The sequence below is a fragment of the Neomonachus schauinslandi genome, chromosome 6, assembly GCF_002201575.2.
Source record: "Neomonachus schauinslandi chromosome 6, ASM220157v2, whole genome shotgun sequence".
NCBI lineage: Eukaryota > Metazoa > Chordata > Mammalia > Carnivora > Phocidae > Neomonachus > Neomonachus schauinslandi.
Genome location: NC_058408.1, coordinates 97,296,354 through 97,318,895, shown reverse-complemented (window position 1 = coordinate 97,318,895; position 22,542 = coordinate 97,296,354). Strand labels below are relative to the sequence as shown.

General features: G+C 40.0%; 1 protein-coding gene across 2 annotated transcripts in view; it reads right to left on the bottom strand.

Annotated features, from left to right (window-relative positions):
* MYPN (myopalladin) overlaps positions 1 to 22,542 on the bottom strand; it is a 71,612-nt gene that overhangs the window by 22,735 nt on the left and 26,335 nt on the right. For both annotated transcript variants that reach the window (XM_021699613.1, XM_021699614.1), the window contains exons 6-11: positions 15,683 to 15,824; positions 13,284 to 13,307; positions 10,245 to 10,361; positions 9,491 to 9,863; positions 1,833 to 2,423; positions 1,318 to 1,456 (exon numbers count right to left, since the gene is read on the bottom strand). In XM_021699613.1, the coding sequence (XP_021555288.1) occupies positions 1,318 to 1,456; positions 1,833 to 2,423; positions 9,491 to 9,863; positions 10,245 to 10,361; positions 13,284 to 13,307; positions 15,683 to 15,824 (1,386 nt within the window). The remainder of the gene's footprint in view (positions 1 to 1,317; positions 1,457 to 1,832; positions 2,424 to 9,490; positions 9,864 to 10,244; positions 10,362 to 13,283; positions 13,308 to 15,682; positions 15,825 to 22,542) is intronic.

Here is a 22,542-nt window from a genome sequence, read left to right as displayed (position 1 = left end):
GACACTTAGAAGGATTAACAACCACAAATGTGATGACAGTATTATAGGAAAGCAAATCTGCATCAGACAGAGCAATATTTATGGGGACTTAAAGGTAATTGTCATAAACTGACAAAGACTTCACAGTTTCAGGGAATATGTGAATGTCCTGGAGACTAGGGCTCTAGTTCTGGTTCCGCCACTGACAGTTTGACAACTGTGCCCCCATTTCTCGGTTTCTAGAAGATGGAAGGGAGAAGAATAGTTGCCTTGGCATTTGCCTCCCAGAAATGTATGTAACTTGGTGAAATAATATGTGAAAAGTGTCCTCAGTTATAACAAGCTTAAATGTTCTTCTTCAATTCAACAATTTAAAGTCAGTTTTAAGATCTTAAGCAGCAGATTTTCAAAAGAACCTACTTAGTAAAAATTGCCCAACATATCGCACAGTTGTAAAATACTGTATATCCATGTCTCCACTGGAGGTAAAAGAAACAAAGGAAAACAGCATATGGTCAGGGAAATCTGGAGCCTTGTTTCCAGGGATCACTTATGCTACAAATTCCACAATATTTGGCATGTAATTTTGACTGAAATCTTATGTTATGTTTCAAAATAGATTTTTTATCAGTTCCCATCGTGGGAAATAAACCAAGAGTTAGGTTGTTAAAATGTAAACCGACGTTTACAAAATAACCACGTTATGAAACGCAAAACAAATGGCTCAAATAACAAAATACTCAGTTTATTTTTCTTTTATTTGATGCTCACCCATGGCTTTCCTTTTTCTCTTTCAGTGTGAACACTTACTAGTAAGTAAGGAGTTGTATGGGTTGAACCACAGGATATTGACTATTGATGGCTATTTCACATGATTCAAGCTAATGTAAAGATTGAGAGGAACTGGTGAACAGACCTCTAGCACATTAGATTGTAGGAGTCAGATAAAGGACAGCGTGGTGTCCCAGAGTTCCTTTAAGTCTAGATCTTCTCATATATTGCAGTATTTCAAAGGTGCGATGGTATTTGCCTATACTGAGCTGAGGATTGCTGGAATTGCCAACATACTAGCTAGTCCCTCTCTTTCTCTAACATATTCCATTCTATGTGAATGCATATAAACAGTTAAATTGAATTAACTACTGGGGTAATCAAGAACTGTAGATCCATGTGGATGAGTTTCCTATATGACCCTCGGTTAATCTACGCTCTATCTTCTAAGACTGCAGGGTCAGGCTCACTGAGGTCTGGTGACCTGACCATCCAAGGACTAAATTAAGTGAAATGATATTTCTTATTATGAAATTCCAATAAACCATTTGAGTGCAACAATCTTACCTGCTGGTTTGATCTGACATCACTGAAATTCATTTTTTTCCCCAAGTCTAGGATCACCGCATTCTTAGTTTCACGAACGTAATCATCATTCAGCGGTTGAGGAGACTTTGTGTTTTTCTTCATTAGTCCCTGGGATGGCCTGTAAAATAAATTCACACCTGACACACCCATGAGAAACCCTTGCCAGTGTCCGAAAGCCTAGAAATCAGAGTGGCTGAGATGGTGGTCAGACACCAGGAGTCATCCGGCACTTAGGGAGGGCATCTTGTGTACCAAAGTTGAGCACTGCACAGAGAATCTGTGTTTGTAGAGGTGTTTTCAATATTTAAATTATTAAAAATTATTTAAAGTAATCATGCCCTTCACCATAAGGTGTTCAATATCCGTTTAGTGCCTAAGAGATAGGATTACCTAGGAATCCACTAAATGAGAGTCCTATTCCAGACCAAGCTATTCCATGCATATGTCGTTTCTTAAGTGACAACTTTTTCTTGAGAAATCTTAATGACACTTACACGGATGGTGCGCTTCTGGGCAGCCCCATGGCATTGGTGGGTGGGATGGCGGGGAGAGAAGGAAGAACGGAGCTGAGGAAAGCCACTGGGTTCTGAATCCGGCTGGTGGGAGAGACAGGAGCTGGGGAAACACAGCGGGGCTGAAACTGGTTTCCACTGGAGATGGCAAATGTGAGTGGCGATGGCGCTGGCTCTGCTGGAGCTGGAGGGGGTGGCTCGTTTTGGAAGGAGACTCCTCCTAGAGACTTGTTTTGCACGGAGGGGTGGGAAACTAAGAGGCTCTCTTTGCTCACTGTCCTCTGAATGGTTTGAGGAGTGCTGCTCAGGGTGAACACTGGAGAGCTGCAAGGGGACACGGTTGCTGCGGTTGTATTTGAAGAGGGGAAGAAATGCTTTGGCCGGGCCAAGCTGAACGTCTGTGATGAAGGGGCCTTCACCTGCTTGCTGGACATTGTCACTGCCGGGGAAGCAGTGGAGTTCAAAACACTCATGTTGAAAGGAAACTCCTTGGGAGAGGAAGGAGATGGGTTTTGCAACTGCTGTTGTTCCAGTAAGACTTGGTTGTGAAGCTGTTGCAGCTGACTGGAATCACTGCACACAAGAGTGGGGAGAGAGAAGGGAAATCTGTCACCATCGAGCTCACCCAGCAGAAAATGTATGACAGGTGTTTACAGTTCTATGCTGATTCAGAACACACAACCAGGGTTGCCAGAAATGAGCCAATCAATTCCTTGTGAGCTGTTTCTCCTTTCTAAATCTGATTTATTGTTGGGAAGAAGGGGGAAAAGCCACCACAATGCACAACTCCAAAAGGCATCGTTCACATGGTATTCTTTGTGTTGTGACCCTGAAACATGGCAGCACAATTTTAGAATGTTTATGAATTAGAAAAAAGAAATAGAAACCATGGTCCTCTGTTGGGAATGCCTAAAGTTCTGATAGGAGCCGGCTGTATCTCAGCTTTGGGCCAGAAGGCAGTGAGCTACAGACTGATGTAAGTAACTGAAGGCGTTGTAGTCTTCATTCTGTAAAGCAAACCTTAATAAAACCCCTGGATGTGTCTTGGTATTTCTCATCCTCTCTCGACAACAACGCATTATAGGTAAGGTGACCATATGTCTCAATACATCCTGGGCAGTCTTGGTTTATGCCTGTTTTCCTGGCATAATTATCAATACTACTCTTTTACTCTCAAAAATGTCATGGTTTGAATGGTAGATTATATGGCCATCACAGTTAGAAACATTGCCTTAGACTTTTCTTGTTCCTAAGAGGACAAAGAAGATCAAGCTGGGAGTACTTTCTTCTTTTGTACGAAGCTGAGTCACAGAAGCATTATATGATTTGCCCACAGTCTATTTAATTTATCTTAACAAAATGATTAATTATAATGGGGCGCCTGGGTGGTCAGTCGTTAAGCGTTTGCCTTCGGCTCAGGTCATGGTCCCAGGGTCCTGGCATCGGGTTCCCTGCTCTGCGGGAAGCCTGCTTCTCCCTCTCCCACTCTCCCTGCTTGTGTTCCCTCTCTCGCTGTGTCTCTCTCTGTCAAATAAATAAATAAAATCTTTTAAAAAATAATTAGTTTTTTAAAAAAAGATTTATTTATTTGAGAGAGTAAGAGAGAGAGCAAGTGAGCACAGGAGAAGGGGCAGAAGGAGAAGGAGAGGGAGCGAGCTCAGAGTGAGCCAGATGCAGGGATCAATCCCATGATCCCAAGATCTCGACCTCTGTCAAAATCAAGAGTCAGACGCTCAACTGACTGAGCCACCCAGGTGCTCCTGGTGACTTATTTTTTAAGAAAGAAAATGGAAAATGAAAATCTCTAAGAAGCTTATGTGCATAAAGTTGTCAATGCTGCTAAACTTTGCTGTTTAGAAGAATTTACTCTCACATGAGTAACTACAGGAAGATCCACAAGGAAGACTGTGGTGTTTCAAGCTACGAAGGTTTTATGTTCTTCGGAAACATAGGATGCTTCTGGAACATAGAAGGTGATCTGCTGAACATGAGATCTATTAAAAATGAAAGCTTCAGTATTTTCATAGCATTAGGAAAGTCAACACCAATGGTAATAAAGTTGAACCAGGAGGTTCTCCAAACCTTGATTTTTCTTAATTCTGGGAGTTTAAGGCCTTTCTCCTTCCTTTCATTAACACTTCTGATATATGATATATGGAAAAGTAACTTCATAAAACAGAGTCCCATCTGTTGTCAAATGGCTATATAATATGCAATCCTTCTTTGTTCATCGATGAAAATTCTTGTTTTGAGTTAAACTAAGAGTTCAGAAGCATTAGCCACTTGGTACAGTAACTTTCTTAGAAGTGTTTAAGCTGAGAGAATAAAGTAATATAATTAAAGATTAAACCTTTTAGTTTCATCATGGATGAAAGATTGAGCAATCAAGAGAAGCAGAAATATCTTTGTTAGATTATCCTTAGAAAAATATAAAATATATACAATTAATACTGTTTCTGTTAGGGTTAACTTTCCCAACGGCATGAAAATACAAAAATCTTTAGATTTTAATGGATTTCATAATTGTCAGGTTACATTCTGTGGTTGCTATAGCCTGAAGACAATGCTATGCAATTTTCAGGACATCTCTGTACAGAGTAGTCTACACAAATTTTAGTCTTATGATTTTGCAGAAATATTTTCTTGTGGCTATGGAAATAAAAAAAGTATATGACAAGTAAGTAATCTTAGAAAGATAAGGATGATGAAACGGGGCAGGAAGTCATTTGGTATTGATTGATTCTTATTTTCCTTTAGTTCCCATTGAATAAAAACCTCAGAACTAGCTTTTTACTTTAAGACTTCCAATGGCATGTTAGCCCTTATCATTCAATGCAGTATATTGGATTAGAGAGGGTTACAAACCGTAAACATAATGATATGTGAGATACAGTGTCAAATTGTCTTGATTATCCAAGTTTCTGTAAGAATTCATTTGAGAATAATGTCTCTTTTTGTTTGAACAAGGTTGGTTTTTTTTGTTTGTTTGTTTCTCATTTTATCAGTCTTGTTTCAGAAGGGATTTAAACAGCAGTTTGGATTCGCTTATTCATTACATCAGGTGTCAATTCCATTATTCGACAAACTTTTATTGAATCTTCTGTGTTTACTTTGCTAGGCACTCTAGGATATATATATATATATATATCTGAGATAGTACAAGCTATTCAGGGCTCAAAAATCTTACTATACATACATACATACAACATGAATAACCACCGGTTATTTAAGAGAACATGTGGAACTTACTTACTGCTTTAATAATGAAGTTACAAAGGGCAATGAAAGAATAAAGGAAGAGAAAATTAATTACAAAGGCTACTAGTTCTAAAATCCCCAGTAACATCTCTAATTCAAACTAACAGCCTGTCATAAATTGCTATAAGCTCAGCTGCTCTTTTCTTGTTGCCATGAGGATTTCTCAAATCAGGTTTATACCCAAGCTTTCTTTTATCAGCTTTCAAGCTGACATCAAGCTTTCTTTTACCCAGGCAGATTTATCAGCTCTCTTGGGTTACCTGAATATATCTTCTCCTTTGCCACAACACATAATTTAAGCATGATGCTCAAGAATATGGTTTGTGCAGACAGACAGACTTAGGTCCTAATCCTGGCTCTGCCACTCATTGTTTGTGTGGCTTTGGGTAGTTTCTAGACTTTTTCTGACCCTGATTGCCTCATAAATAAAATAGGAATAAGTAATATCTCAACATTGTTGTGAGAATTGATCAAATCACCTAAAACATGTAAGTCATCAATAAATGGTGGCTATTTTATCTTTAGTTTTTGAACTACAAATATCAATTTCAAGATTTGTAAGAATGAAAATTAAGAGTTTCAGAATAATAAGGGTGCTTCTTGTGGAATTTCTTAGGGATTTTGAACTGTTGAGATAAAAGGCTTAGTGACAAAAACAACAAAACAAAATGGTGTATCAAGTACTTTTGAAAGCAGTTTTGGCAACAAAAATTTGGGGCAGTGTGTGCTGGAGCCAGCTCTCGATTGTTCTGGAGAGCAGACTGTGCACATCTCATTTCAATTCCCAGTCCAATGACCTTTCTTTAGTAACTTGAAATAGAACACGGTGGGAGAAAATTGGCAAATGCTACAAATCAGGGCTTCCCCGTCTCTACCCGTTGTTAAAACATCTGCCAGCACATCACTGATTAGGATAACTAATTCTAAATACGTCTCTGCAATTGGCTTCTAGCTGTGGTTTTAGCAGGGGCTACCATGCTGGCTGCACGTTAAAATCACCCACAGAGCATAAAAGACAAACAAACCTCAGTGATTTAGGCACCATTGTCCAGAGAGTCAAGTGGCCTGGGAAAAGATCCAGGCTTAGTTATTATTTTCTTTTAAAAAGTAGGGCAGTGGTTCTTAAACTTTAGTGAGCCTCAGAAGCCTCTGGAGGCAGGTTCCCATTCCTGCCTATTTCCCTTTTGCCCTCCCCGCCTCCACCCCCAGCTTCGGATTCAAGTCTGGAGTGGGGCCTGAGAATCTGCATTTCTATCAAGCTCCCAGGTGATGCCAGTGCTGTGAATAGCAAGGCTCTAGGTGGTTTTCGCATGCATCTGGGACTGAGAACCTCTGCTCTAAAGAAACACTTGTCCCCAGGGCGCCTGGGTGGCTCAGTTGGTTAAGCGACTGCCTTCGGCTCAGGTCATGATCCTGGAGTCCCGGGATCGAGTCCCGCATCGGGCTCCCTGCTCGGCAGGGAGTCTGCTTCTCCTTCTGACCCTCCCCCCTCTCATGCTCTCTGTCTCTCACTCTCTCTCTCTCAAATAAATAAATAAAATCTTTAAAAAAAAAAAAAAAAAAGAAACACTTGTCCCCAGAACAGCCTTTCCCAGTACATGCTGATTTTTGTCTGACGTTTTCCCCACTTTAAATGTTAATTATTGTGTTCTCCTGGGTGTGCAGGGGTGTGTGTATGGGGTGGGGTGGAATGATAAAGTGTTGTAACCCAGACTTTCCAACTTTAGACCAGTAGTTTCCAAACTGGTTGAATGTTAAAATAATCTGTGGAGGGATTCTGATTCAATTGCGATGGAAGGCATAAATATTTCTTAAAAGCTCTACATTTTAGTAAAAAAGTGTAGCCAGGATGAAGAATCACTGCTCTAGACAATCTTGAAATTCAGGTTGAAAATCTCAAAGTCTGAATTATCTAGGCTTTGATGATACAATGTTTAAAAAGGACAGTTTCTCTTTCTGTTGCAGTTTTAAGATCTGTAAGAATTATGTCTATTTTCCGTATGAGTGGCAAATTGAAGGAACGAGCAGAAAAGTGTATCCTCAAGAAGATTATTCAGAGAGTCGATATATTTTAATGCAAAACCTAAAAGGTTAAAACCAATGAGGTCAAAACCAGAAGGAAAAGGCTGCAGACATATGGGTGCACAAAGGACTGGTGTGTGTGTGCGTGTGCACACATAGGTGTATGTTCATACCTCTACTAATACAAACCTATAGTCACACAAGAGAAACCTTAAGGAAGGCAAAAAAGATTAAAGAATTATATAGTGCTGAGGACTGGATTTGTAGAGGGTGTCATTACATAATTTAATAGCAGGAATTATTATATCCATTGAAAGTCTGATGTGGCAGATACTGCTGGCTGACTACTTACTTCTTCCCTTTGTAAAAGAATTTGATTTTATTCATGGAGGCAACATATACAGCCAAACACTACACTTCCTAGTCTCCTTTGCAGCTATTAAACTGTGTGACTAAGTTCTGGCTGATGAGACACAAGCTCAAGATTTTGGGTAAGATCTAAGAAGACTCCTTAAAAGGAGTCTGACATCAGGCCTTCCACCCATTTGCCCGTCTTGCAGCTTGAAATCAGACGTGATGACTAGACCCCCATCAGCCATCCCGGACCATGAGGGGAGACCTGGAGAAGAAGCAAGTGCTGAAGGTGGCAGAGCAGAAAGACAGGAGACTGGGGTGTCAATGACTATGGAGCCAGTCTAATGGCCCCAGACTGCCCAACTAATTCCATTATTTAAGAGAAAAACCCTCATGTGTTTAACCCACATTTATTTGGGCTTTCTGCAACATGAAGCTAAACGGAATCCTAACTGACGTACCTAATCGCCCCTGAAGAGTCCCTGGGTAGGAGAGGCTCTGTAAGAAGGCAGTTCCTAAGGAAATTGTTTTGGATTACCTGTTCCCAAAACTCCCTTTTCTGAGAAATCCCCCCACCCCCTACCCCCCACCCCACTACCCTTCACAGTTCTGATTTGATCCATTTGACTCTTCTTTCCTCCAAACATAAATCCTCTTCACCTGACCAGGCTGGACCAGCTGGGATTTGGAATTGAGTTGCTATGAATGATTTAATTAGCAGTGGAACTTGACACAAATTGTAGAATGGGACATGCCATGATGGGCCTGGTGTGAGGTGATGAGTCTTCAGAGAGGGAAGAGTGGAGAGGATATGCAAAGAAGAAACAAGGAGGTGCTCCAAACAGAGAGCGAGTGGTGGACAGAGGCTTGGGTTATCCTTCTCTAGGCAGGACCGGGCTGCCTTTGGGTTCCCATTCCTGCCTATTTCCCTACAGTAACCTCTTCCCTCTTTTTACTTTAGCGGATTCCTATTTCCTGTGACCAGCAGAACTTTCAGGGGACGGAGACATTTTTGGACGTGGTTTTCCAAGAGGCATGTTTCATACATTTAATTTTATGCCCAGGATTTTGCCTTATGTGGTAGTGAGAAGAATATAAAACTAAATGACATGCCCTCCTTCCAATGAACATCTTGTGTTCTGCACTGAGAAACACATGACGGGATCACTGTTACTATAGATTTTAATGTTGACCTTTAAAAGTTTATGTAATTATAAATGTAATTTTTATAATTTTGACATGTGGATCAAACAGAACATAGTAGTAGTATTATGTTCTGTGTTTGCTTTATTATGGATGAACATTAAACATTGCAACATGGCTCCGATGGAGGCTCTCTGGGGGGTTAGGGTGACACCACATCAGGCCCCAAGGTGAGTTTGAAAATTATGACTCCTCATTCTTTCATCCCCATTATATTATATGAAACCTACTGTGGTTACTATAGCATATCTAGCCATAGCAAAGAACAGTCAAAAAAGTACTAAATATCTCTTCCACAAAAACTACAAAAGCTTTAGTTGAAGCAGAAATGGGAAACATATGGATGAAATTATAGACCATAAGGATTATTAGATGCAAGAAAAGGCTTTATAAGAAGAGTGTAGAAGTGCTTCAGCTGGAGCCTCTAATATTAGACAAACATCTTTATCAGCTAGTTTAGGGGTAACATTAGATGTAACATTTTTCAGAGGTAGAATATTTAACAGTAAGGATAGTAGTGATAGTACACTAATGTTGGTGTAAGGATTTATCGTCTGCAAAGCATTTAAATTGTATCTTCCCATTCTGTAATTTCCTTTTCAGCCCCATTTTTTTTTTTTTTAAGTAGGCTCCACACCCAGCATGGAGCCCATTGCAGGGCTTGAACTCATGACTCTGAGATCAAGACCTGGACACTTAACCAACTGAGCCACGCAGTTGTCCCATTCAGCCCCATTATTTTTAAGGGCAGATTCAGAGAAGCTCACAGGCATCCTTGGTCATCTATTTTAATTTTTACTTACAGTTTGGGTTTGGCCAGAACTGGAGGGGGTTCTTTGACGGGTGAAGAAGGCTCAGGGATTCTTGCTGCCTGTCCATTGAATCTCTCTGGGAAAGAATCAGGCCTGGTCTGGTTGGTGGTCACCACACCACCCTCAGAAGATGCTTCACTTCCTTTGTCATCTTCAGGCAGGTTGAAGTGCACACGGAGCCCAATCCTTGAGCTGGACCGGGGCTCATTGTGGTTCACCAGAACTCCTTCGAGTTTGGGTTTAGGGGGATGTTCCACAGAAGGGGGCTCTGGGTTGGGTGGGGATGGTTGTTGCTCAGTAACAGCCAGGTTGGTGGTGGAATTGGCTGAGTGAAGAGACCCATTATTTCTGAGGTCTTCATTTCCTGAAAGGACAATAACAGGACCTGAGCTGTCAGCCTTACTCAGTAAAACGGAGGTAGGATGGTAACTGTGAGCTGGGGCATGTATCCAAACCAGATGAGTATGTTAATGGGAGAATGCCTGTCAAAAACAGTGACCACAATCTGGGGCATTAAAGAATGGTGAAGATACAGGAAAAAAAAACTAAACTAAAAATCTAAGTACCATTTTGGAAAGAATATTAGAAGTTTATAAAAGACCAAGGAGATGTTTTCTTAGGGAATATCAGAGATAACAGCAGGATAATGGGTGGTGGTGGTGGTCATAAATGCTAAAAGAAATCCAATATCCAATCGGATATTGTTCCATAGTCTAGACTGTTCTGGCCTTTCAGGCGCCATTACCTCTCACATCGAGCTGTGCAATGCTTGACACTGTGCCGTATTTGTTGCTTGCAGTACACGTGAAGCATCCAGAGTCTTCTGCAAACACCTCAGCAATGACCAAAGTACAAATCTCCTCTAAACACCAATAAAACAGAACAGTTACTGACTTAATTGTGGAAATGGAATTATAAAATTTACTGATAACAGATGATGATTCTACAAAAGTCAATATAAGAAGTTGATTCTAGTAATTGTTTGAAAATAATCAGTCCAAACAATTATTTGATTGGATTGACTGATGAGCAGTCTCAATGAATCAAAGGATGTAGAACAAAAAACTCCACATAGACTACTGGCAAGAGGATCTTATGATAATATAATATCTTAATATATTGTGAATTCCCATATTATTTTCTGTTTTTATGTCATCACTCCAGATGACAAAAATAGAACTGAGAAAAAGTAAACTTACAAATCACAAAAACAAGTTAGGAGTTAACACAAAAGGAGATTTGTGTGAAATAAAAGGATTAATAAAACATTTTAAAATCTAGGTCTCTTATTATGTCTGTGGGGAACTTTTGCACCGAGGTAATTTTAAATGAGGGCCACAATTTAAAACTGGGCAAGAAATATTTTGATGAACTAGTAGTAATTAGCTGATAGAGTAATTTGAAATTCCAGGTAAAAGAAGAGTGAAATGCATCTTTTCCTTTGCAATGCTATGGTAATTCTTATGGATTACTTCAATACACAGCATGAACCCCCTTTGAATAACTACAAAAGCGATTCCCAGATTGAACCACGTGATTATAGCTTAAAATTATTATAGTTAGATATTCCTTGACGTGAAGAGAAGTATAGGACAGTAGCATAAACTGTCAGTTATTACTCAGTGGACCTGACACTAAAAACAAAATTAACAAAAACATAGTTGTATTAGGAGGGACTTGGCATCTCACTGTTTCGTGATAACTGAATTCAATTAGCTGGCCAGCCTCTAGGAAAACTGGACAGGAGGCCACGGCAGACGATATTGAGTACCTGCTCCATAGCTCTTCATCCTCCTTCCTCCTTCCTAATAGAATTCCGGCTTTGTCCACCCTCCTTGGAGCGGTCATGTGCTTCAAGGCAACTTGGCCTCTCCCAGTCTCAGATGGCAAACCGTGACTGGTCACGCTAAGCTCTATTCTTGCTAAGTCATGGCATGCACTACGCAATTCTAATCAATGAAATAGGAAGGAAAGTCTTTTTTTTTTTTTTTGGAAGGAAGGAAGGAAGGAAAGTCTTTTGGGGAGTTCATGAGAAAGATTTCCTTGCTCTTTGAAGAGAAAGATTTCCTTGCTCTTTGAAGAGAAAAGAGAGTTGTGTTCCCTAATTTTGCCTCTGCAGTGTTGTCTGCATGCAATACTCAGAACTGTGGCAGCTGTCTTGGGTAGATAAGTAAAACAAGCCTAAGCCTGAAAACAGTGAAATGGGAAATGGGAAAAAGGCTTGGCCCCCGATGATCTTGGAGACGCGAAATCACCCAATCTCAAGACATTTCTCAGGACATCTTGCTATGTGAGAAAATACATTTTTCTTAAAGCTTAAGCCACTTTTAGTTAGGTCTTCTTGCTGCCAAGAATCCTAAATGATGGAGAGGCAAAGTTTGGTTTTGGTGCCTCTCTGTACTTTTTCTGAGCACTTGGACTATGTTTTCTTCTCTCTCTCTGTTCCTCTTCCCAAACATTTCTTTTTTTTTTTTTTTAAAGATTTTATTTATTTGATAGAGAGCGACACAGTGAGAGAAGGAACACAAGCAGGGGGAGTGGGAGAGGGAGAAGCAGGCTTCCCGCTGAGCAGGGAGCCCGATGCGGGGCTTGATCCCAGGACTCCGGGACCATGACCTGAGCTGAAGGCAGACGCTTAACGACTGAGCCACCCAGGCGCCCCCCTCTTCCCAAACATTTCTACTCTCAGCCTTCAACAACCACTTTCAGAAAATGATCTGATTAATTTATTCACACTACACTGTACCTGCCTGATAAAATAAAGTATTCTGCCTCCAAAGGGTATTTGCATGTACTAGATGGAGGAAGAAGAACTCTCTGGCTATGAAATTTTAGATCTCAGAGCTGGGAAAGGTAGCACTTGTTTTGGGAAGGGACCCCTTTTGGGTGACTCAGATGATTTTGTGTATGAAATTGCCTAGTGGAAAAGTCTGCTCTGGACAAAAGTGTCAAAACCTGAAAGATTTTCAAGGGGAAAAATACCACTCCACTACAAGCAATGCAAGAGTAGGGCTGTTCTGTTCTTTACTTATGTATCCCCAAGGCCCTAGGGTAGGGCTGTGCCATATGGATGTTCCATATCTACTTCTGGAATGCCTTTCCATTCAGTTTTCAGAAGAGAGAATTATAATAATGAAATCCCAAACCATCATTCTTACCCAGGGGTACAAATACAGTCTAATTTTCCAGGGTGATCACAGAGAAGACTTTTCAGATGTTTACACTGTAGTTTGTGAGTAACTTGCATTTTCTAGAGGTAAAAGCTTCACCTACCATCACTCCTATGTCATCTTGGTATCTTCCCATCCAAATCTAACAACACCATGGATGTTTTATTGATTCTGCAAATTTCAAAATCTGATGGATAAGTTTTGAGACACATAAGCTGTGGAATTGGAATTGATCTAGCATCATGAAAATTGCTCTGCCCAGTTTTGGGAGGTCATGTGTAGGGGCCAAAAAACAGAGGGAAAATATTCCTAAGAAACATCCCTTAAAAACCAGGAACTAACTGCATTCATGTTCAGTATCGGATATAAATTCCAAATTTGCATGTGCTCCCCTCCTTTCCTTCTCTTACAGTAATAGCTAGAGTGGGTTAGAATCCTGTTTCTAAAACCGTATTTTCATATTTTTCTTGACACCAGTGTAACAGGAATATGTTTTATTATTTATATAAGATATATAAATTCACTGATTTATGTATATATATTTTATATGTATGTAAAATCACTAATGCTAACATGCTAACACGCTAACAAATTAAAGTTAAAATGATCCTTACCTGGTTCTGCCATGGATCGAGGTTCTAAAAAAAAAAAAATGAAAAGATTCTAAGCATTTCTTTTACCGAGAGGCCATATTTTCATCAGAAGCTTCCTATAGAATTTCAGTCTCTTGTATACTCATGAGTGATTTGATAAGGTTAATCTGTAAGTGTGGAAGTAAACACCAATGACAAGACAGTTGTCACAGAAGGGCAGCAAGAGAGCTGCTAAGCAGATGTTGCCATATCTCGGGACACACCTGGGTTCCACTTGGGACACATAAAGCCTTAGGTGAGGAAAAGTGACTGAGTTAGGGATTCAGGAACAACTTGCTTTAACTGATACCCATTCAGCTGTACCTGAAACAAGGTTTGTGAAGACTGAGAGCTCATTCTTGGCTAGGCTTCTCACATCCTAATAAAACATAGACTATACCTCCTGCTCTACGGTTTCCAGATCTGATTAATTTATTCACACTACATTGTACCTGCCTGATAAAATAAAGCATTCTGTCTCCAGAGGATATTTGCATATACAAGATGGAGGAAGAACTCTCTGACTATCAAGTGTTTTCATAGCCAGAGAGCCTCAGGATAGATAACAAGAGAGCAGGTTCTTTATCTTAAAATTCTTTGACATTCCTGAAAGTGCCTGCATGGTACTGAAAACAGAATACAGGTGTTCAATTGCAGGCATTCAGTAAGAGTGTGGAACTTAGTTACAACCTTCCACACTGATAGAACTATTAAAGATTTTCTTCTCAAGTTTAAATGGTATTTAGATTATATTATTGTTGCTGCTACTGTTAAAACGTGATAGCTCAGTCGTTAAGCGTCTGCCTTCGGCTCAGGTCATGATCCCAGGGTCCTGGGATCCAGCCCGCAGCGGACTCCCTGCTCTGCGGGAAGCCTGCTTCTCCCTCTCCCACTCCCCCTGCTTGTGTTCCCTCTCTCGCTGTTTCTCTCTCTCTGTCAAAATAAATAATGGAAAAACTTAAAAAAAAACAAAACAAAACCTGATAGCAGTTTGACTCATATATCAGTGATAAGCAGAGACAAATTAACAAAAAAGGAAATAAATTATAATGTATTTTATGACTAAAATGGGTCAAGGTGAAAGCAGTGTATGATAAGAAAAAGGAGAATTGACCACTTGCATATATAAATAATTCTTATAGTAAAAAAGAACAAAACTTCAGTATGAAAATGAGCAAAGGATATGAACAGGTAATTTTAAAAATAAAGAAATACAAAAACCCAATAAGCATGAAAAAAGTTCCACCCCACATTTACTTAGTGAAGTACAGATTAAAACTAGTATTCTCATTTTGGACCTATAAAATTAGTGAAAATTTAAAAAATGTTTAATACCCGTTATTAGTGAAGGTATGAGACAAATGGCATTCCCATATATTGTTGGTTGTAGTAGAATATAGCTAGGACAACACGTGTCCCAGTTCATTTGGGATAGACCTGTTTTATTCCTGGGATCTCTGTGTAACTATTAATAGCAGTCTCTTTCACTCCCAAAGTGTCCCAGATTGGATGATCAATTATATGATTATCCTCAATTTAGTTCAGTCTTTTGCGTTAGGCATGTTGGCAATATATATTGAAAGCCTAAAAATGGGTGAATTTATAATAGCAATTTCTGTACTCCTTATTCTTTTTTTTTTTAAGATTTTATTTTTAAGTAATCTCTACACTCAATGTGGGACTTCAAACCACAACCCCAAGATCAAGAGTCATACTCTACTGACTGAGCCAGCCAGGCACCCCTAAGACTCTTTATTCTATAGATATTCACAAATGATTTTGCTTTTATATGCATTGAAGCAGTTTACAAAAGTAAGAATTTGTGAACAATCTAAATGTTCGACAACAGGAGATTAAATAAATATAAAATTGATTGTATTGATTTGTTTTTAAAGTATATTCATTAACAGGAAAAGATGTTCATGATATGTTGAGTGAAAAAATCAATTTACAAAAAAGCATATGATTTATTTTATTTTTATTTATTTATTTATTTTTAAGATTTTATTTATTTGACAGAGACACAGCGAGAGAGGGAACACAAGCAGGGAGAGTGGGAGAGGGAGAAGCAGGCTTCCCACTAAGCAGGGAGCCTGATGCGGGACTCGATTCCAGGACCCTGGGATCACGACCCGAGCCGAAGGCAGACGCTTAATGACTGAGCTACCCAGGCGCCCCTATTTTTATTTTTGAAAAACATATGCATGGAGAAATTTTTGGAGAATAGACAACACAATATTACTAGGATTTATTTTGGAGGATTATGATTACAAGTAATTTTTCTTTTATTTTTTAAATTAGTTGTTAAAAAGTTATAGAAATAAATGAATACCATACATTTATAAAAATTATCAGAAAAATACTTTCAAGTATCAACTTACTTTTCTGTAAAATTCTAAAATCTGGAGAATCTTCTATCAAGGTCCCTTCTCTATACCACTCAACTTTAGGAGATGGAGCTCCTTTTACTCTGCATTCAAAGACAACCAGCTGACCTTCAGAGGCTGATAAATTTTGTAACATCTGTAATGAGAAGAATATTGCTAGAGCCAAAAAGTATACATTTTTGGAATCTAGTTACAGTACTGAATTTTAGAAAAAGATACTATCGCCTTCATATTTGGATTTTCTCCAAATCTTCTAGATCTCCAGCAGTTTCAGTTCTGTGGATATTCATTGAGTCTGTTTTTGGAGATAGAATCATCTGAGCCCATATAAAGCTTTTCCCTCACTATCCTCCTCCTTTTCCTCTCTGTTGCAGTGCCAGACAACTTTATTAAATACTAGGTGACACATTTGGAGGGTTTGGAAAAATGCTGACTTTTGGTAAAGTACTTCTGTTCTTAAATGCCCAAGTGGAGGTTGGTTTCCAGAAATAATAACAATTTAAGAAATCTGCAGGAGTATCTATTAGGTGTAGTCAACATGGGAGTAATGTATTTTTTCACACAAGAATGTCACTATTCATGAGGTGGAACATCTCTGTGGCTCAAGTAACTGATTCCATTTTCCTGGCTTTGTCTTGTTTACATACTGTAGTCCTGGAAATTGACTTTTGTTTTGTTTTCTTGTTTTCCTTATGGGTTCTTTATAGTATAACTTCAATGATCTGGTGAGGGATATAAACAATGACAATCTCTATAAAAATCATAGTCACAAATGGAGTCTGATATCATGGTAAAATATGTTGTAATTTTGTGAAGGCATCATTAAATGCTCTTCCACACATCCATGAAAAAAGGTTTACAAAACCACTTTGTTTTTTTTTGTTTGTTTATTAAAAGTAGGCTCCATGCCCAGTGCAGAGCCCAACGTGGGGCTTGAACTCACGACCCTGAGATCAAGATCTGAGATGAGATCAAGAGTCAGAAGTTTAACCAACTGAGCCACCCAGATGCCCCTACAAAACCACTTTGAACTGTATCATATCAATATATTCTATAATAGATTCTACTAGAGAATGGCACTCACAGTCTCCATTCACAGCCAGTCTTTCACTCATGATTTGTGAGCTTAAAGTCACACATTCTTTTGTGTAGTTGGTACTTCATTTGATTTGAGAGAGAGAGGGAGGGAAAGAGAGAGAGAAAGAGTACAAGTAGGAGGAGGAGAGAGGGGCAATAGAGGGAGAGAGAGAATTTCTCAAGCAGACTCCAAGCTGAGCATGGAGCCTGAGACAGGGCTTGAAACCAGGACCCTGAGATCATGACCTGAGCCTAAACCAAGAGTCCAACGCAACCGACTGAGCCACCTGGGTGCCCCTGGTACTTCATTTGATTATGAAATTCTTCTTTGGCATGTGTGTGGGCATATTATTTTTTTTTCATATTATTTTTTTAATGTTGGACGAAACATTATAAACATGGAAAGATTATGATTAATTTCCTCCACAAGCTCTATTAGTAACTAATGCTGCAAGGCTTTCTATTATTACTATTTGGGGATCTGCATTAAGGAAATATTGGCTCTTGCATCAGAGAAAGGAAAAGCCGGTATTTAGTTAATTTTTTGCTTTTGTCATTCTCTCTTATAAATATCCTGTGATTATTTATACCTATTTTATGAACAATTTATGATAATTTGTGCATGGCATGGCCCCATCATATTTATGACATTTGTCTAAGGAATATAGGGGTGGGGATAACCACACAGCTTGAGCTATACATAGTAGATGACTTTTACCTCAGAGGTATGTAAGTTGATATTGGAAAGCCAGGGGGCACTGTAGTTCAACATTAGTGTTTTGTTCTTTTTGCACTCCCAAATTTGTTTGCTGAAGTAATTCAGGATGAGATTTGTACAGAGGGGTCTCTGAATTAATAAGGAACTATTTGATAAACAACAGCAATAACAAAAAAACCCCCTAAAACACCTTCTTATTCTTTATCTACCCCAAACTACAACTTCTAGTGACAAGAAAGGAACGTTCTTAGTAAGCAGGGAACATCAAGGAGTCTCGGGTGCTCCTGGCAAGTTGGTGGATATGCCCTCCACCCTGACATCTGATCAAATTCTGTGTAACGTGGCAGCTTTGAGGCCTAGTGAAAATTTTAATGGCAGTCAGACATCTCCCTGGGATTCATACAAGATAGAGTTTCATTCCTTGAGGCAAACAAATTAGAAAAACAGACCAAGAAAAAAAAGTGGTGGCAGAAGGGATGGAATAAATTAAATATGGCATCCTTTTTAAGGGGATGTGAGAAGAATGAGGTCAATCTATATGTTCTGACACAGCTTGCAGTTCAGACACATGAGCCAATTCTCAATCTGTAGAGGTTAGACCAAAGCCCTGCTTGCCAAAGGATATCCTTGAGAGAATATGTTGCTCAGAGTTGAGACCAACTTTAATTATTCACTTGACATTGAAGGTCAAGACCTGCGTTCTATTTGAGAGTCCAGCCAAGGTACCTCAGATACTACAGTGTATGTAACATGCCTGCTAAATGTCTGTGATATGAGATGCAACCTCATTCCAGTTGACACATCATCAATACTCAGTAAGAGAGGTGCCGACAGTCATCTTACAAGCCACTCAAAAGAAGTTGTTGAAAGTCATAGTTGGAAGGACGATGATAGTTGCTATTGCTGAAAACTGCTTTTCTACAAAAGTCTCATGAGAAGGAATTGACTCACACCAGGGTCCAAACCAATCACACCATTTGAACATAGTGCAGATGGTGCCACATTCAACAAAGGAGTAGGTCTTAGGCTGTTATTAATGGCACAATGTCTACGGACCTGATCATAATCATCTTGACTTCACTGAAAATGAATAAGATAAATGAAATATTCCCCAACTAACAAAGATTTAATTAGTCTTAACTAGGAATTATGGATTTGGACTAAAGTTACTAAGCTGAGGGTCTACAACCTCCTGAGGTAAAGAGTATCCAAAGAACAAATCTGTCTTGTGTGTCATCACCATACTGATAATCTTGGAAGACATTCTTTGAAGGGTGACTTGACAGCATAGAGCCTCGAGAAGCATTTCTTCCATAGCCATTTGATATGGGATTTTTTTTCTCTCTTCCTCCTGCAGATACTCTGAAGCCACAAAGCAATGAAAACAATAATTCTTTATTTAGCTGAAAGGGAAGTTATTCACCACAGAATAAATATTACTATGTGCCTGTGCCAGGGGCTTTAAGTGTGAGTTGAAAGGACATAGTTTGTGCTCAGATTTATACCCACAAATATAATACAGGGATAACCTTGAGAAAGGACAGCTCCCTTATTGGTTAAAAGATGTCAGCTTTAAGATTCATACTGTCATTTTATTCTTTTTTTTTTTAAGATTTTATTTATTTACTTGACAGAGAGAGAGCGAGCGCAAGCATGGGGAGCAGCAGAGGGAGAGGGAGAAGTAGGCTCCCCGCAGAGCAGGGAGCCCAATGCGGGACTTGATCCCAGGACCCTGGGATCATGACCTGAGCCGAAAGCAGATGCCTAACTGACTGAGCCCCCAGGTACCCCGTTTTATTCCTTTTTTAATCCAGTTGATGTTTGTGCACCTTGGGAGAGAGCGGCTGCAAGTGAATGTGTATGGTGCTTTAGGCTGGAGTTGGATCAAAGGAGTTCTTTATGGATAAAGAACTGTTTGACGGAGGACCTTTTTACCCCTTGGTGGGCACAGGTGCCCAGAGCAACAGTTGAGCCAGAAAAGTTTCTGGCATTGTTGGGCTGGGAAGGGGGGCCCATGTAAGCTTTAGAAATCTGGATCCAGCCACTGGCCCAGTTATTTAGGGTTTTCCTGCTTCTGCTGTTATGTAATGAGGTGCTCTTCAAATTCTCACTTCCCCTGCCCCCTTGCGCTCTTCAAATTACTGCTGAAGCAGCTGGAGCCAGGGCTGCTGCAGCCTTGAAAGCCGGCCAGGGCAGCTGCTGCTGGACTGGGAGCACCCATAGCAGTAAGATTCTAACCTAATTTGATCATCCACCTCCCTTCGCACTCAAGAAGTGTGAGCGCTATTTTCTCCCCCATAAATAGAATGAAAGTGCTTTTGATACTGTATAGAAGATGGGAGGATAGTCTATCTCCATAAAATACTTTAAAATATAGGTATTACCTAGAAGTAGAGCAGTGAACTAGATATGGTAGCTCTTCTGTCGAGCTACCACTGTTTTGCTGGGCAACCCTCCTTTTCATTCTAACCTTTAAAAAGAAGATAATGTTAGTACTTCCCTATCACCAAAGGAGGCACAAGGAGTTAAATAAAACTCTGCTCTTTAATTTTTGCTTTAGAAAAATGGCTTCTTGCCATTACTGGCAAAGAAATGCTTTGTTGGGCAGTATAGAAAATGAGTCACAGGGGTTGGAATGCCAGAAGTCCCTAAAGAAGTAAATAAAGCAGGAATAACCCAAACAAACATATGCATATGATCAGTTATCATGGCTCATGCCATGTGATTACCATCATCAGTGGCCCTGACTCAGAAATTTTCTGACACTGGCCATGACTATGACCTCAATTCTGCCCTCACTGGTGGAAACTAATACAAGCACACCGTTGCTGATAAGTCTCTCTGGAATGTGAGCCACAGCCTATCCCATCCCTGTGCCCTACGTCTGAACAATCCTGAGCCCATTTATGGAGGCAAAAGCACATATCCTGAGGGCTGAGAAAGTCTGTTCAGAGTTTGGGTCTTTGTACTAAGGACTGTTTCCCCACCACGGACCTAATGTTTTTGGAGATTTATCTAAGTCCCTGACTTAGGATGATTCAACTTATGATTTTTCAACTTTATGATGGCGCCCAAGTGATACACATTCAGTAGAAACTGTATTTCAAATTTTGAAGTTTTGATCTTTTCCTGGCCTAGCGATCCTCGGTATGATCCTCTCTGGTGATGATAGACGGGAGCAGTGAGTCACAGCTTCCCGTCATCCACGCCGTCACGAAGGCAAACAACCAATACCCTGACAACCATTCTGTACCCATCCGATCTTTCTGTTTTTCACTTTCAGTACAGTATTCAACAAATTCTATGAGATATTCAACCCTTTACTGTAAAATAGGCTTTCTGTTAGATGATTTTGCCCAATTGTAGGCTACTCTAAGTGTTCCGAGCATGTTTAAGATAGGCTAGGCAAAGCTAATGTACTAAATACATTTGGATCTATGATATTTTCAAGTTACAAAGGGTTGACCAGGATGTAGCTAGTGATTAAATCATTTCCCATTTTTATTTGTCAAGGTAAATATGAATCTGCCCATTAGAGTATCTAATTACAAGGAGGTATCACAGTCACCACACAAAAGCAGCTAACCCTGTTCTTTGAACCAGTCCGTGAAAATTAAATGTAAAGAATAAGTGCTAAAGTACTATTGGATTTATTGGAATAATAAAAACAGCTTTGGACCTATTGTTTCCTTTGTAGACTTCTATCTAGATATTAGAGATAGCCTTCAAGGTGCTTGGCAGAGACAGAAAAGCAAACAGCTTTATTAGTGTGCTAAATGTTATACCAAAGGTATCCACTAGGTGATTCAAATGCAGGGAAGAGAGAACACCATTTGAAAGTGAGCAGGAGGCAAGGACACCTGTCTGGTGTCTGGCTGGGCAGGTGGTGGTGAGGAAGAGGAGAGAGGACACTTCAGCTGGGACTGGGTATAAATTATTCTGTGGTTTAGTTGCTTTTGAAGAGTGAGCACTGTCTCTAGGGTGTGACAAAAGTGCATGAAAAATTAAAATGTCCTGATTCGGGGCGCCTGGGCGGCTCAGTCAGTTAAGTGTCTGCCTTCGGCTTGGGTCATGATCTCAGGGTCCTGGGATTGGGCCCGCGTTGGGCTCCCTGCTTGGTGGGGAGTCTGCATCTCTTTCTCCCCTTACCCCTCCCCCCATTCATGCTCTCTTTCTTGCTCTCTCTCAAATAAATAAATAAAATCTTTAAAAAAAATGTCCTGGGGGCGCCTGGGTGGCTCAGTTGGTTAAGCAACTGCCTTCGGCTCAGGTCATGATCCTGGAGTCCCGGGATCGAGTCCCGCATCAGGCTCCCTGCTCAGCGGGGAGTCTGCTTCTCCCTCAGACCCTCCCCCTCTCGTGCTCTGTCTCTCTCTCATTCTCTCTCAAATAAATAAAATCTTAAAAAAAAAAAAGTCCTGATTCTGTGGCACTTAAACTCTGTTTTAAGAGTAGGTGACTTAGTAGTGAAAAAAGAGACAATTAGCTGTAGCTCTATTGGCCATATTACACACGTGCACGTGCACACACACACCCCCCTATACAAAGGTCCACTTATAACTCTTCATCAAAATCTTGTATTCTCCAAGTCACAAATATGTTGTTTTCCTACCTCAAGTCTTTGAAAATAGCAAGGCTGAAATTCCAAAAGCAGATTACAAGGAACAAACCTGATAAATCGAGAGGCATCTTGCTTCACATAAGAATGTCTGCCCAACTGATATGATATGGATAAACGTGTCTCACTCTAGGCTCTGCTTGATTTTGGAAAACCATCTTAGATGAGCCTAAATGATGGAACTTTCCTAAAAGTTGTGCCTTAAGCTCTTCCCTCAGGGTTCATACTCTCTGGAAAATATGCCGTTTTGCTCTAAGCCACGCTTTCTCTGCCTCAAGACTATTGATGATTTGGGCTGGATAATTCTTTATCGTGGGAGGTCTAGAAGCTGCTTTTAGGCCACAGGCTTGAACAGTGGAAACTTGAGCAAGGCCAAAGGGCCCACAGCAACCACCAAGCTAAATGCAAACAAGCTCATTAAGCCACAGTTTCTAACCGACT